Here is a 17,451-nt window from a genome sequence, read left to right as displayed (position 1 = left end):
TATTGACTTTCTGTGAAAAGTGGAGTGATTTACAGTGCAGCAGCAATTATATGTACATTATTCATGCACTCAATGATGAAGGAATTTGGATCGATTATTTCATTTGCAGATACATGCAGTACGTAGTCTGGCCTTTTCGTCTGTTGGCTTGTAAAGACGGAACGGATGGATGTGGAACAGCTAGTGGAAGTTGCTTCTTCTTTCTTCACTTTTTCTTTCTACAGTTAGTTAATTGTCTCGGGATAATTTCTATATACGTTACAGTTTGTTGTTCATGAGATGTGCAGACACGGTAGTCAGATACTTATTGCTTTAGATACCACTGCAATATATAGATAGCGTCATTGTGTTGTCCAAACAAACTCTGTGGATCACAATTAGGCAATATAAAAAGATGTCATGATGTGTCCTAGTGAAACTTTCTATGCTTGGAAGTCTCATAAAACTGAAATGAACCCCACTCATGGTATGTGTACCTATTTTCTCTGATAGTTCATCTTGTTAAGATATGCTTCTTCAACGTTTGTTTATCTCAGTGAAGATGCAAAACTACACCAGTTTGCAATGTAGCCTTGCTGTAGAATGAGATGGTAATTCCTGCGGTGTCAACATGCAATACAACCAGATGTTTGAAGATTTTTTATAGTCTTTTTGTTTGCAGACTTCCTTATGCCTTTGTTTTAGAATTAAGTAAAAAAGCTGTAGACAAGGTTGTATTCTACAGTAGCGGATCAGCTTCACAACATTTATAGAGACCAAATTAATTACTTTGAAAGTGTGATTAGCCACAAACGACTTTAAAAGCAGACGCTGAATTTGAAATATCTTGAGAACAAGTTATTTCGAACTAACTTTGCTATTCTTGCTTTTCAAGTTGTGATGCCCAAAGTCGGTTGGCTGCTCAATGTGTAGGCAAACCACACAGACTCCCACCAGTCCAGACACCGTGTTGTGTCTCATTGGATTTGTACGCCCAGAGTAATACATCTCATTATCAAACAGCAAAGATTGCAAAGAATGGTTTACGAGTTTCGTGTAGTTAAATTCAGACAGAGTTCACAAAATTCGTAACGTTCAGTAGAAACTACAGTTGCACTAGCTAGCAGTCTAACTAAAACACCTTACGCTTTATTACTCTATTTCTAAACTTTAGTGCAGTATAGTCTTAGATCTGTTTTACAAAAGGAAATGAAAACGCGTTTTATTAAACACAGCATAAGTCAATTTGAACAACAGATCATAAATGCAGTAGACAAAGTGTATACATCAAACCTTCCAATTAACAATATCAATACTGAAAAATGCTAGTTCGACATTGTCTGCTCAATTCGAGAATACAACGTGCAAAACCAGAGCTAAGCTCATTGCTATTGCTAAGGAAATCTTTTCTACAAACACAGAAATGATATCAAGTAAAAAGATAAAACAACCACATGGTTCGATGACATGTCAACATCACCAAATGGGATGAACAAGAGTGACATCAGCTACTCCATCCATATTACCCTTTACCATTCGTTTAGGTGGACATGATGTAAATTCAACTCTATAACGAATACAACTAATGATTCTGCGAGCTTCAGCTGCTGTTGGTCGTGTGGCAGGATTCTCTCTCATCAAGTGCTTACATAAGGAACGGACGTTTAGCTGACTGACGAGTAAGACTTGATCCATTCTTTTTCTACGGTCTGGAGTAACAGCGGTGAACAGCTCACATAGGGTCACTCCCAAACTGTACATGTCAGTCTCCTTGCGTTTTGGTAGAGCTGGAGCATCGAATCTCTCCTTTGCCGTGTATTCTGGACTGAGAAGGCCGGCTGAAAGCTTAGCATCTTGAAAACGAGCGGCTCCTAGATCACCCAGTTTGGCTCTCATCGCTGTAGTTACCAGGATGTTCCTTGGGCAGATGTCACCATGGAGAATCTCCATGGGTTGCTGTAACAACACAACAAACAATAAGACCAGAAACAATCAAGGAAATGATACAAAGTACCTACATTGATAGTTAAGTTGTTTACTGATCTTAGTCTCCATTTATGAATGTTTGTTGACTGAATATGATTATATCCAATTGTGTATTTGCCATAGTCTTAACTGTCAGTCTTCTACGCTTGCCTTCCTGCCGCCTTGTGCGATAATGAGACTGTTTGGTCTATGTTTCATGTACCTCAAATAATTTATCTGTCTGTCTATCCGTCCGTGTGTCTGTCTGTCTGTCTGTCTGTCTGTCTGTGCTAATCTGTCAGTTAGATAATCGGCTCAACTTCCTTTACAAATTTGATCGTTTATGTGTGAATGAGATGATATTGGCTCAACCTTATTTCATTTACTGTTCTCACCATGGAGTGAATGTGATCCAGTCCATACAAAGAATCATGTGCCATGTCAACTTTTTCTCGTACAGTGAGAGGTGCAGCATCTTGTTGACATACATCAATCACGCTAGAAACGGAGCCGCTGTGTAACTCCATAATAACCCATGCCTTCTTGACTTCTTCACCAGAGTGACACCACAAACACAGCAGCAATGTTGGGATGATGTATCTCCCATGCAACAGATGCTTCTTGTTGCACAAGTTGAATATATCGTTCAACCTCAGCCAAATCATCATACAAACATTTAACAGCAACAGGACAGCCATCCCAATATCCAACATAAACAGCTAAATAACAGTACACAGTCTTAATCTATCGTTTACACAAGCAACCCACACACGCAAAGATGGGCCAGCTGTATTTGAAAGCGTTAAGCAAATGCAGTTCAAGCCATGCTGAGCCGTGCTGGCCTGTCGCAGCCTTTATTGCCAAGCCAATACAAGCCGGCCTTAGCCAACCCTAACATGTAAATCTATAAGTGCCGTCCTAAAGTGTGTCTCACGTCCATATGATCCACGTCCTAGTTCTGTGCCAGTCAATTGAATGTCACGTGAAGAAATCTTAAAAACTTCGTTTTCTCGTTCTTTCTTGTATCGTTCAATTGCAGCATCGAAATCTGAAAGCAGCTCTACAATGTTACCTTTTTCTATTTGTGCTTCATTTAGTAATCGCTGGACATTTTCCTTCTCTACACTCATTTGCTCAATTTGTTGTCGAGCTTCATTGAGAATATTCTGAACGTCGTGTTTATCTTCTTGCTCTCGTTGTAATCGTTGTCGTAGCTCTTCTTTCTCTCTTCTTTCTCTAGTAACTGCCTGTTCTTTCTCCCGTCTTTCTCTAGCAACTGCATGCTCTTTCTCCCTTCTTTCTACAGCAACTGCCTGTTCTCTCTGCAACTGCTCATCTCTCAGTGCCTTCTGTAGATCTGTGATTTGTTGTCTCAAATCATCCATTTGCCTATCTTTTGCTAAACCGTCTTGTGTCACTTGCTCTATTTGAGGAATCAGATGTTGTACTAACTCATTTACCTGTTTTGCCACTTCTGTTGGAGATCGTAGTATGGGTGTAGTAGTCTGTACAAATCAAAATAATAATAATAATAATAAAATGCATTCAACACAAAATGTACTGCCAGTTATACTGTAGGATATCCCATTATAAGAGAAATATACAGCACACTCACACAATCATTATAAATGTCGGCTACTAACTAAAACATTAAATGCCTTAATAAAAACACATGCAAGGGGTCTGTCCTATTGTGATACTTTGCCTTATGTCTTTGCAATTTCTCTAAGTTCTCATATTATTTCATCTCGTTTCTAAATGATAATCATCAACCCAAGTCAACTCTTGCTCCTAAAGCGCCTAAACTAACAAAGTATCTTTCTGTTGACAATACACTATACAAGCGGCCAGTTAGCTACACCCCAATCCATTAATAGCTACACTCACTTTGCCAATATAATGTATTAAAATCCTATCCTTCTGATAATAAATGTATAGTGGTATGGAAAGCAATACTTAGTTCAGATGCACATCAGACAACTAGCTACACAAAGAAAAATCTATACAGAAATTGCACTAAACCACTGACACAAACTCAATCAGCTGACCGTCATTCTTTCTGTCACTGGTGACGAGAGATGACCAGCAGCTGCTATTGCTGTTGAGCTTCTATGGCCTTAAAACAAATGCAAGATTTACCCTTACTTTTCACATAAATCAATCCATAAAACTAAACAAATTATTGCTGGTCAGTTAGATGGCTCTGTTGCGAGTTACAAAATATGATAAAAATAAAAACTGACAATCTACTGGAAGAATATTAGGTGAGATGAACTTGTGTGATAATGAAAATAATCATCTCTTCTAACATTAGTAGGCTGTTACTTCAAGGGATAGGAAAAATCATTATACGTGACAAAAGGCTTACATATACAGTATTGTCTATTGTGTGACATCGTCATAATGCACTTGATTGTCTCACTTACTGGGAACTTGAACTGCAACAGTACTCTAACATCACACATAAACAAGTTATAGTTAATAAACAAAGTTTAGACAACACAACAATCAGATGACACTTCAATGAATTCCTTCAGATGGGAGAGGATAGCAGAAAGAATTTCTTTGTGACTGCCAAAAACTAACCGCAACCTTCCTTCTCCTGCTTGCAATGCAGTTTTGCCAGCCTGTGCAATAAAAGGACAATGTTTGTTATTGGTGCAATAAATGGCAACACCTCATACCTTACTACTATATGTATATATACATACATACATGTTCATTAAACAACATAAATTTTATTAAACAAATTTAATACTAATACAAAGTTACTGTAATCCAGCATTCTTTAGATATTGTTCACACAGTAACAAACAATTTTTTACTTGTATTACTAATCACACATTCACTAAAATTTTAAATCAACACTCCCCAATGTTTCACTCATCATTTCCAACGACCGCATATCCACATCCTATGCAATCATGTGACTGACCCACAAAAATAATTTAATTACTCTAAATGTAGATCAACAGTATGATCTGCACTTCAAACAAGATCATTATCAGTGTAGGCTTTCAATAAATAGTCTCCCATTTCCATGCAGTAATACCAGAAAATATCAACGCCATCACCTAACCACTAGAAATTGACAATATAAAAATTCATCACTACAATACAAAGCATCTTCCTTCACTTCTCTACTTGACAATGTTTTGTACAACCAAGAAATTGTCCACAAGGTCTATGCCATCTGTTTACAAGCTTGCCCTACAGCTAGCAAACTGCCATTTGTTCTCTCAAAACACACACCTTCAAACAAGTGTACATTAACTCAATCCTCCCTTCACACTCCACACACAAACACTACCGGGAATTTAACTCAACAGTTCATGTTTGTTGCTTTAGCAGTTGAAATAAAATGTCATACGACATTCATATATTATCATCATAGTCTTCATTTGCTTGTTTTCATCACTGACCCACAAACATTTAACCATACAATAACAGTGTTCAACAGAGAGCCAGCTGACATGCACTGTCCTTTGCTAGCTGGAAAGGCAAAAGCAAGTGAAATGTGAACTGGAATTTGAGACAGTAAGGTTTGAGTTTGATCTGATCCGTCGATTCCAGTCAGATGGACGATATATACAAATTTCAACGCCTGTAACACAGAATAACCCGGCTCTTATTGCTCACAGTTTAACACCCTAGCGCTTTCGTCTAAGGGCGCATTTCCACTACCCCCTAAACCGGTTTAACAAGTGGTTTAAGCTGAACTGGTTTAAGAAATGAACTGTTTCCACCTTCACTAAACCAGTTATATTTTAAACCTACACCGCTTTCTTAAACCTACTTCAAAGTAGGTTTAGCAGGTTTAGCAAAGTGGTTTAGGTTTAACTGTCACGTGACAGTAGCGCGCTTGTTTAGATGGCTCCTGATAACGCCGTTTGATGATATTGACTATTTTGCTAGGATAGGACTGCCTTAGACAATGTAAGGGTTGCTTTAGTCTCGTTAACTGGGAGAAAAAATTGACAGCTACAGAGAGAAAGAAGACGGTGTCCTTGGTCATCATCAAGCAAATTCCTACTAGCAGATGCTGAATCAGTGAAAACCAACAGTTGCTCTGACTCGGCGACAGAGCAGTCCAACACTTCAAAATAAAACTTTCTTAACTAGACGGTTTGTTTTGCACATCCAGGATGTGCAAGTTCCTATTGGAAATAGTCGCTTTCTTGAACCGGTTTAGTTCTTAAACACATTTAAGCTAAACTAGTTTGTTACGGTGCAGCTATTGGAAACGTGGCCTAACTCCTCCCCAGAGGTGGGTTAAGTAGGAACAAGCTTTCTCAAGCATTTACCGTATTACCTCGCCTAGAACGGCATGCCGTTATAAGCGAATTTTACCAGAATCCGCTACAACTCCAGCTGGTGCCTATAACGGCATGCCGTTATAGGGTGAGGTGCCGTTATAGAGCGAGGTACGGTAGTCACAGTAATACGAGGGCTATCTTTTGATATTAATATTGCAGTAATAGAGGAGACACGAAGAAGAAGAAGAATTCACAAAGTCAGGGAAGAGAAAGCGTGCCAGCTATGAAATGGTTGCATCATGGTTTAATAAATCATAGAAGGAGTTGCCTTGTGAAGTCGTTGAGAGACCTTTCATCCAGTGCGGAAACACTTTGAGAAATAACGGCGGGTTTGACTTACTTTATAGCAAACTAAAACCATTGATGACAGATGAAACAGCTACTTGCGAAGAACCATTAGTAGATGACGATCAGGTTTGACGGATCAAGACAGTGATGATGATGATGAACACGAAGAAGTAGAAACTGATTAGTGCTTACCGGTAATCTCTATGCATGGCATGTTCTTGAAGACTTAGTAGTAGTTAGTAGTATCGCTTAAGAAAGATTAGATTTTGTTGGATGTGCATCTTGAAGCGCTGGTAAAATTCCCTCATTTACAACGGCATGCCGTTGTAACTCGAGGTATACAGGCACCCTGGTAAAATTCGTTAAATAATGGCATGTCGTTCTAGGCGAGGAATACGGTACCAATTATTAATTATCACTTAGCCACACATGGAGATCAGTCAGCGAGATGTCTTTCTATCCTCAGCTGTTTATTGGTTAATACTGTTCTTTAATCAGTCAGGTGGAACCTAACCTGGAATTCACACAAAAAACAGCCAAGGCCATGAGCTCTAACACGATGTGTCTAGGCGTTTTCCTAGCTAGCTAGGGCCTTGTCACAACTTATTCAGGATATCGTGATTGAGAAGTAGGACTACACTGAATACATTGGTAAAAATGGACACGTCACTGGACAATGAGTTGTTTGCGAGCTGACCAAAAATTCCTGGGAAGAACACTGAATACTAACTGCTCACATCTGCCATATCTCTTCTTATCTTACATTAGAACTCAAAGAACAACTAACACATATTAGCAGAAAGTATTTCAAAATACAACAAGTGTCTACATACATTGTTCTTAGCTGACACATCAACTCTCAATGATGTCAACAGCTTCACAACTGATAAATGGTCATTCGTAAGATCAAAATGTGAAATGATCAGATGTAATGCTGTTGATCCAACCTAAAACATCAACAATTTACATGAGATACAAAAAGACAGTCAAAACCAGAAATTTACAATGATACTAAAGTGGCATACAGTCATACTGCACCGCCACACAGACTATTATCAAACAGCAGCAACTGCTTGCTGTCACCAATGCTTTCAGTTGAGCAGCTTCTCCACTGCACACTGTGGAGAAACCACACCTGCATTGCAATCTTGTTACACACAAACACTTCATACCATCACAGGGCCATGAAAATCCTCCCATGTAACAAACAACTGTTTCAATTTCATCACAAAATATGTTACATACAAACAAACTTACATTAGTTGTTGCTGCTCTGTTGCACTTTAATTCAATGAGATGTTGTACTACAGGTAAACGACCATCACAACATGCCTCTACAAATGGTGTGTAGCCATTCTAAACAATTTGAAAAAATAACTACAAGTGAACAAAAGTAATGTTAACAGTAAAACCTCATCACGATACTCAATGTTGAGAACAATGCTCAACAGATAATCGACTACCTCAACATTACCAGCAACGTGTAGAGCTATCCATCCACACTGTAGTTGACACACAATGTTAGAATAACATTTATTAGTACAATACTAACTGCAATGAATGCAAAATATACAACACATATAATTGCATTAGAACCAATTAAAAGCCAAACAGGAAAACAAACTTCAGAATAAGTCAAGTCAACAATATTGTTGTTGATACAAATGAAAAGAAATGATAAATGAGTTGGTACTAAGAAAGTCAGTTTGTTGTAGTTAAAAGACACGAAATACTTTGTTTGTTCAACAATTTTGCAATAAACAGAAATCCTTCATGCACATAGTGCCTTGATCAGTGCAGTTTATGTAGAAAAGATTGCATCACCAATTGAGTTCTACATTAATTAATTAAAAAGTCTTATCTATATTCATGTTCTGGAATTCTACCGCCTTGTTTGTGTCAATTCTACCCAATAGACTGCAGCTCATGTAAATTAGAGTTCATCTACTCTGAACATCACAGATGGGAAAAGACCTATTGCAGATGCTATTAGTACTGTGTTTGTACAAGTTTCAACTCTGTCAAGTCGAACGGATGGTCTTTGGTCTGAACTTTTGGAACTTAATACTTAAATTGGCTTACCTGAAATCAGGATTAAACATGTCTTATTAAGAAATGTGAAGATCAATGCAGTGTTTAGTAGTAGTAGTAGCATTACAAACTACTACTACAACCTAACAAACTACTAACATTACCACCTAAAACAAAATAACTCATGCTGGAATCAATGTGCAAGCTACTTTAGCCTCATAGCCAGACCACTTTTTTCACGTGAGGTGATGGGGGAATGAAAAATCGAGGAGAATAAGCGATCTGGGCACCACGTCGCGCTAAAGAAGGTACATTCTTTGCTCTATCGTTACCAATCAAATCAAAACCCCTGTTCTGACAAAGACCATCCAAAATCAGTGATGAGAATGCTACTACAAACCCCAACAAAACGACGTTATTGCAACTGCAGATGTAAGAGTTAATAATAAATGAGCTAAGTGAATGTAGTTATAGCTTGTGAGACGTTAGGGTGCAAGCTGTGTCTGTAACTTCAGAGCTTGCTTGCGGTCAGATCTGCCCTCTTGGTGGCATAGTGACATGAAAGTGACTATTTGACTTCCTTCCCTTTTGAATCGCAATTACAACAAAAGTCTTCACATACATTTCAGTGATTTCAGTCTCTGTTATCCAAGACAAGTGGCCAAAGTAAAGAACTTGCTGCAAAGAAATGCATATATATAAAAGGCAAAGACTATCTGTTTCAATAGCACGACATATGACAAAACTTCAGGTGCAGTTCCTGTTCAGTTGTCGCGTCTTGGCTTAGACTTGCTGTATCAAATTCTGCACCTGTATGAAGACTGAGACTTCGTAAGTATAAACAGACTGCTTGCCGTAGAATACACGTGTCTGATCAAAGGACACGGGTTGGAAATCGCACAGCATTACACAAACCGTATGCTTCTCAAATCAGTGTAAGTAGATTGATAGTATCGAGTCGACTGTGAGACTCTGCTAGAGTAATAACAAAGCGAGTCTTAAACAAGTGATGTGAAGATCAATGCACAGTTTAGTCGCTCTATTGCAACCAATCAAATCAAAACCCTTGGTCTGACAAAGACCATCCAAAATCCATGATGAGAATGCTAATACAAACCCAGTGAGACAACGTTATTGCAATTGCAGATGTAAGAGTTAATATTAATAATAAATCAGCTAAGTGAATGTATTTATAGCTTGTGAGATGTTATGGTGCAAGCTGTGTCTGTTACTTCAGAGCTTGCTTGCAGTCAGATCTGCCCTCTTGGTGGCAGAGTGACATGAAAGTGACTATTTGACTTCCTTCCCTTTTGAGTCATAATTACGACAAAAGTCTTCAAGTACATTTCAGTGAGTTTAGTCTTTGTTACACTAGATAAGTGACCGTAGTTAAAAGCTTGACGCGTATATATAAAGGCAAAGACCTTCTGTTCCAATACCACGACCGATGATGAAACTTCAGGTGCAGTTCCTGTTCAGCTGTGTTTGTCGCGTCTTGGCTTAGAATTGTTGCATCAAATTCTGCAATTGTATGAAGACTAAAACTTCCTTGCAGACTGCTTGCCGAAGATGTCTTTGATCGAAGGACACGAGTTGGAAATTACCAAGAATTAATTAAACAAACTGTATGCTTCTCAAATTATTGCCAGTAGATTGTTAGTAACGTGTCGACTGTGAGACTCTGCTAAGCTAATAAAAAAGCAAGTGTTCAAGCCCACTTCCGAACTTAATTAAAATAGCAAAGACCCCCAGACCTGCTCTTATCTCCCCTTCCTCTCATGTGCTCTCCTGCAACCTCACGTACAAAAAGGACTGCACTGTGGAGAAACCAAACGGGCATTGCAATCATGTTACACATACACTTCATACCATCACAGGCCCATGCAAATCATCCCATGTCACAAACAACAGTCAGAATGTCATCACAAAATATGTTACATACAAACAAACTTACATTAGTTGTTGCTGCTTTGTTGCACTTTGATTGAATGAGACGTTCTACTACAGGTAAACGACCATAATGACATGCATCTAGAAGTGGTGTGTAGCCATACTAAACAATTTGAAACAATAACTACAAGTCAGAAAAAGTAATGTTAACAGTAAAATCTCATCACGATCTTCAATGTTGAGACCAATGCTCAACAGGTAATCAACTATCTCAACATTACCAGCAACGTGTAGAGCTGTCTCTCCATTCTGTAGTTGAAACACAATGTTAGAAGAACATTTATCAGTACAATAATAACAGCATTGAATGTTACAATACAACAGACATAACTGCATTAAAACCAATTAAAAGTCGAACAATCAACAAACTTCAGGATAAGTCAAGTCAACAATATTGTTGTTGATACAAATAAAAAGAAATGATAAATAAGTTGGTACCAAAAAAGTCAGTTTGCTAGTTAAAACAATCCACTAGGATAACGCAGGACAAGAAATACTTTGTTTGCTAAACAATTTTCCAATAAACAGAAATCCAGCATGCACAAGTGGCTTGATCAGTGCAGTTTATGTAAAAATGTTTATCACCAATTGAGTTCTACAGTAACTTAATTAATTAATCTTATCTATATTCATGTTCTGGAATCCTATTGCTTTGTGTTGTGTCAGGTCTGACCCAATACACTGCAGTTCATGTAAATTAGAGTTCATCTACTCCAAACATCACAGATGGGCATGGATCTATTACAGCTGTAAGTAGTACTGTGTCTGTACAAGTTTCGACTTTGTTCAATCGGTGGGATGATCTTTGGTAAACTTTGATAAAATAAATTCGCTTGTCTGAAATCAGGACTAGACATGTTTTATAAGTGATGCGAAGATCAATGCAGTGTTAAATTGCAGTACAACCAACACCTACAGTTAGAATAGAAAAAACTGATGTTGGAATCAATGTGCAAGCTACCTTAGCCTCGAGCCAGACCACTTTTTCACGTGAGGTGGGGTGAAATAAAAGGGCTAGGAGAATAAGCAGTCTGGGCACTACGTCGTGCTAAAGGAGGTCCATTCTTCGTTCTATTGCAACCAATCCAATCACAACCCCTGCTCTGACAAAGATCATCCAAAATCAGTGATGAGAATGCTAATACAAACCCAGCGAAACAACGTTATTGCAACTGCAGATGTAAGACTTAATAATAAATGAGCTAAGTAAATATCTATAGCTTGTGAGATGTTAGGGTGCAAGCTGTGACTATAACTAACTTCCAAGCTTGCTTGCAGTCAGATCTGCCCTCTTGATGACAGTGATATGAAAGTGACTATTTGATTTCCTTCACTTTGAATCGCAATTACGACAAAGTCTTCACATACATTTTAGTGATTTCAGTCTTTGTTACCCCAGACTAGTGGCCAAGTGAAGAGCTTGCTGCCAAGAAATGCGTATATATATATATATATAAAAGGCAAAGACCCTCTGTTTCAATAACACGACAGATGATGAAACTTCATGTGCAGTTCCTGTTCAGCTGTGTTTGTCGTGTCTTGGCTTAGAAGTGCTGCATCAAATTCTGCACTTGTATGAAGACTGAGACTTCCTAGGTGTAAGCAGACTGCTTGCCGTAGAATACATGTCTTTGATCGAAGGACACAGGTCGGAAATCACCAAGAATTACACAAACCGCATGCTTCTCAAATCATTGCAAGTAGATTGTTAGCAACGAGTCGACTGTGAGACTCTGCTAGGGTAACAACAAAGCAAGTCTTCACGCCCACTTCCAAACTCAATTACACTAGCACAGACCCCACAACCGCTATTTTAAACTCCGCCCTTTCACGTACAAATAGCATTGCACACTGTGGAAAAACCAAATCTGCATGGCAATCATGTTCCAAACACACTTCACAGGGGCGTAGCTCAAGGGTTTCCAGAGAGGTTTCCAAATCTTACGAGCTTGATATCTGTAGTGAATATGATAATAGCATAAACGTTTCACACAACTTCAAAATTGTAAACTAAGTCATTTAGCTGTCTAGCTCAGTGTCCCACGTGTCTTCTGGTGAATCAGTATCCAGTACAAAAGTGTTAGCTAGTTCACTGTCTGAGTATGGCTCTCCAAAGTTTGGGAGAATAATCTTTCTCGGGTTCCTGGCAGAAAATAAGCGGATCACGTCCAAGTGTGACAACTTCCTGTTGTAATGGACATGCAGCATGACAAGTCCGTTGAATCGGATCTGCGACATGGATGCCCGGAGAGATGTCTTGACGCGATTGAGAGCACTTATAGACCGCTCGCACTCACAGGACGTCACAGGCCAGGTGCAGACAAGGCGCAATAGCCTCGACACAGTTGGAATTAGTGGATTACCCATTGCCAAACGCAACGCTTCTGCTACAGTAGCGGGGTGCTCTGAAATGGGCAGTGATTTCAGTATGGCAATCCACAAGTCAATTTCTGCAGACAGCGCATCCAAGTTCGGACTCGCAGTAGGAAAATCACTTTGATATGCCTTTCCAAATTCAAGAATATCTGCTTTGGCTGAAGCATCACGTAGCAAAATCGTCGGCATAAATGACATTCCTTTCATAGCTAGTTGTTGAAGGTTTCCAAACCGGATATTCATTTGCGAAATAATGTCATCTAGTAGCGGTATACTCACGTTCAGGCGATAGTAGTCAACTGGCGTTTGCGCTGGAATGTTCCCACGGTACGTCTGCCTACTGCAATATCTTGGGAGACTCTCTTGCACTCCAGTCTTCAGACACAAAGCCTGAACGTCTGTCCACCATTCACCATGCCTGTCGTTGATGTTGTCCCGCATATCTTGAAGAACGGAGATGACTCTAGCGACGTGTTTGTAAGCCTTTGCAACATCTGTGGCTTTCTCTTGGAGACTTGATGTTAGGCTTTGAATTGCAGCCATCAATTTTGATGTTATCACAAATGTTGCAAGAAATCGGAACTGGGTTAGGTTATTGTGGAGAGATGTAGCAGAGGAGGAGCTAGTAGCGTTCCATGTAACTGTTCCACCCCTGTTTCTGCTGATTGTCTCCAACGTCGTTAAAACAGCTGGATAAAGCTCAGCAAACACGACAAGGGCTTCATGTCGCGCTACCCACCTTGTTTTGCACAAATCAACCAACTTTTTCTTTGAGTCGCCACCCTCTCCTTGACGCCATTCATGAACTATCTCAGCCATAGCATGAGCACGCTTTGGTGAATATTTGAAAAAGATGTTGACGTCTAACAATGATGACCACATAGACTGGATGAAAGGCAGTTTGCTTAGCCTTATTATACACAGGTTGAGACAATGTGCACTGCAATGGAGGTACAGCGCTTTTGGGCATTCTGCAGTTACTCTGCTTGCACAACCCTGCAAAGGTCCAGCCATATTCCCTGCACCGTCGTAGCCTTGTCCACGAAGCTTCTCTTTTGGCTGCAAGCCCATTTCCGTCATTGTGGTCAGTAGCAGATTAGCTAAAGCTAGCCCGGTGGTGCCATCAGAGCAACAGAGAAATTCAGCCAACTCTTCACGAATGAGTCCAGACTCATCGACGAAACGAAGAACCAGGGGCAACTGTTCTTGGTTGCTGGCATCAGCAGATTCGTCTGCACACACTGAGAAAAATGGTGCTTTTCTGACATCTCTCAATATGTCTTCTTGTATAACCTTCCCACAGCACTCAATCAACTCGTTCTGTATTGTTGGGCTCAGGTAAGACGCACGTAGTCCTCGAGCAGACTGAGACATATGGAAGTCCCTCAACAAGTGTTCATCACCTGCGTCCACACGAAAACGCAATAGAGCTAGAAAGTTTCCAGGATTACATGCTAACTGTTCGTTGGGGTCCCAAGTAAATCCTTTCTCTCTGTGGCCACGCAAAGAAATGTTCTGGCGTCCACAAAACTCTACAGTCTTGATCAAGGCACAAAGCTTGGCTATATTTTCCTGTTTTTGCTTACTCCCTTGGTCTACGACAAGCTGAAGAATATTTGCCTGACCATGTCTCCTGGTTGCAATGAAATGGCTGGCCCTGGTACAGCAGACCTTATGACATTCCTGTTGGTCATGCTTTCTAAGGGTCTCAGACGCTTTGGTGAACTTTACCATTGCTTGTTTGCAGAGCTGGCCTGTTGATTGATCAGTGCTGAAAAGTGCACAAGGTAGACAATATCCATCATTTTGGCTTGGAGAATAAACTAGCCAGTTATACTTTTCAAGCCATTGTAATTGAAAATAGCGCTTGGTATCTCGCCCACTCTTCTTCTCTTGCCGAGGAGGAAACGGAAAGTGGCTGTCTGGAACAAAATGACCCAACAGCAAGGAGAGCTTTGTATCATCCTGCAGTTTGTTTGGATCTACCAGTTCTCCAACATCGTTTCCTACGACATCATACGATACACTATTTATTACTGTACAGCCGCCGACTGCAGTACACTCACTAATCGCTCTGCAGGCTTCAGCAGGATCACGTTCATCCCCATTGACAAATGCAAGCACTTCAACACGATCGCTTACATGATCCCCGCTGCCACCAGATCCAGTGACTTCTATACTGAGGTCTGCAGTTTCATATGCTTCACTTGTCATTGGGTTCAGTTCCAAATTGATGGAATGCGACGATGCCCGCTCAGAATCTACACTCTCTTGAGTGGGGTCCCCGCCTCGAGATCTCTTTCTAGCAGCTTCAAAGAGAGCACTGATGGTCAGTTGGTCTTTAGAACGCCTCTTCATTGTCCACAGTCACTTTCGGAAATTCCCTCTCTTCACGTGTCAGGAGACTAGGAAAGGTGCCCGCCACGTGCAAAGTTGGAACACTAGCGCGCGTTAGGCGTGCCTTGACGTCCCTGCCGGTCACGGAGCGTATGTAGGGTGTACAGTACACCACAGGAATCACTGCCGAATCTATATCAAAAACTGTACGGGAGAAGGTGTGACGTAAGACAATGAGTTGATATTAGACGGCTGTTGCTTGGGGGGTTTCCAGACCCCCTGGAAACCTCTTGAGCTACGCTACTGCTTCATACTATCACAGGCCCATGCAAATCATCCCATGTCACAAACCACAGTTTGAATGTCATCACAAAATACGTTACATACAAACAAACTTACATTAGTTGTTGCTGCTTTGTTGCACTTTGATTGAATGAGACATTGTACTACAGGTAAACGATCATGACGACATGCCTCTACAAATGGTGTGTAGCCATTCTAAACAATTCGAAATAATAACTACAAGTCAGCAAAAGTAATGTCAACAGTAAAACCTCATCACGATCTTCAATTTTGAGACCGATGCTCAACAGATAATCAACTACCTCAACATTACCAGTAACGTGTAGAGCTGACCATCCATCCTGTAGTTAACACACAATGTTAGAAGAACATTTATTAGTACAATACTAGCAGCAATGAATGCAAACATACAACAGACATAATTGCACTAAAATCAGTTAAAAGTCAGTAAACAAACTTTTAAATAAGTCAAGTCAACAATATCGTTGTTGATACAAATAAAAATAAATGATAAATGACTTGGTACTAACAAAGTCTAGTTAAACAACCAACTAGGATCAACACAAGACAAGAAATACTTTGTTTGCTAAACAATTTTCCAATAAACAGAAATCCAGCATGCACGAGTGGCTTAATCAGTGCAGTTTATGTAAAAAGATTGTATCACCAATTGAGTTCTACATTAATTAATTAAAAGTCTTATCTATATTCATGTTCTGGAATCCTGTTGCTTTGTTTGTGTCAGGTCTGACCCACAAGACTGCAGTTCATGTAAATTAGAGTTCATCTACTCCAAACATCACAAATGGGCATGCGTCTATTACAGCTGTAAGTAGTACTGTGTCTGTACAAGTTTCGACTCTGTCAAGTCGGTGGAATGGTCTTTGGTCAACTTTGGTAAAATAAATTGGCTTGTCTGAAATCAGGATTAAACATGTTTTATAAGTGATGTGAAGATCACTGCAGTGTTTAATTGCATTACAACCTGTAGTAGAGTAAGGGACTCTGGGACTACCCCTAGTAGTCATTAACATATATCTATATAGACTATGACACTATAGTAGTTGTGTAGTCTGGTATTGATTGCGTACACACTGTAAGCGAGCTGCAATAGAACAATATATAGTCGGTAACGACGCAACAGTGGCGACGAGGATGGCGAGTGCAGCCGCGAATTTGAAACACGGGTTGTTGGGCGAATTCCGAGCAGGAGTAGAAAGCATCGACGAATACAAGGAAAGGTTCGAGCTTTACTGCCTGGCAAACGCAGTACCGATAGGAGACGAGCACGTAGCTCGTAGGAAGGCAATCTTTCTAACGTCTGTGGGTGCATCGACCTACAGTTTGTTGCGGACCTTGGTACGACCTCGCCAACCGCAAGATTTGGAGCTTGATGACATCATTCAGCAACTGAGAAATCACTACGAGCCAAAAGAAGATTGTCATAGCCGAGCGATTCCGTTATTACAAGAGACAACAGAAAGAAGGTGAGACTGTTACGGTGTTCTTGTCAGAATTGCGTCGTCTAGCTAAACACTGTGAGTTCGGAGACAAGTTGTCAGTTGCGTTGAGGGACCAATTCGTGTGTGGATTACGAGTAGAAGCCCTACAGCAGAAAATTCTAGCGGAAACTGACTTAACACTCGAGAAAGCGGTACGAATAGCGCAAGCTTTTGAATCGGCAAGACAAGAAACGATAGCTTTGCGAGGAGACACGCGCAGACACGGATCAACAACAGACCACGAGAAGGCATTTAGCATGCAAAAATAAAAAACCAGTGGGAGGTCAAAGACAACACAGTCTGATGTGAAAGTACGCTACAGATGCAATGGCAAGGGGCACGTTCCTGATAAGTGTCAGATGAAATCAAGAGAGTGCTATTTATGTCACAAGAAGGGACATATC

General features: G+C 40.1%; 2 protein-coding genes across 2 annotated transcripts; both read right to left on the bottom strand.

Annotated features, from left to right (window-relative positions):
- Positions 1 to 12,466: 12,466 nt before the first annotated feature.
- On the bottom strand, positions 12,467 to 14,690 carry LOC134183805 (52 kDa repressor of the inhibitor of the protein kinase-like). Its single transcript, XM_062651377.1, has one exon. It carries the CDS (start codon positions 14,637 to 14,639, stop codon positions 12,549 to 12,551), a length of 2,091 nt encoding a protein of 696 aa, XP_062507361.1. The 5' UTR covers positions 14,640 to 14,690; the 3' UTR covers positions 12,467 to 12,548.
- LOC134182872 (uncharacterized) lies at positions 14,671 to 15,529 on the bottom strand. The gene is made up of 3 exons (XM_062650313.1): positions 14,972 to 15,529; positions 14,730 to 14,911; positions 14,671 to 14,676 (listed from the first exon to the last, which is right to left on the bottom strand). Exons 1-3 carry the CDS (start codon positions 15,261 to 15,263, stop codon positions 14,671 to 14,673), a joined length of 480 nt encoding a protein of 159 aa, XP_062506297.1. The 5' UTR covers positions 15,264 to 15,529.
- Between the last annotated feature and the right edge of the window lie 1,922 nt (positions 15,530 to 17,451).

This window comes from Corticium candelabrum, chromosome 8 (assembly GCF_963422355.1).
Source record: "Corticium candelabrum chromosome 8, ooCorCand1.1, whole genome shotgun sequence".
In the NCBI taxonomy this organism is placed as follows: Eukaryota; Metazoa; Porifera; class Homoscleromorpha; order Homosclerophorida; family Plakinidae; genus Corticium; species Corticium candelabrum.
Note: the sequence above shows the minus strand (reverse complement) of the source record. Positions and strands in the feature narration are given on the sequence as shown.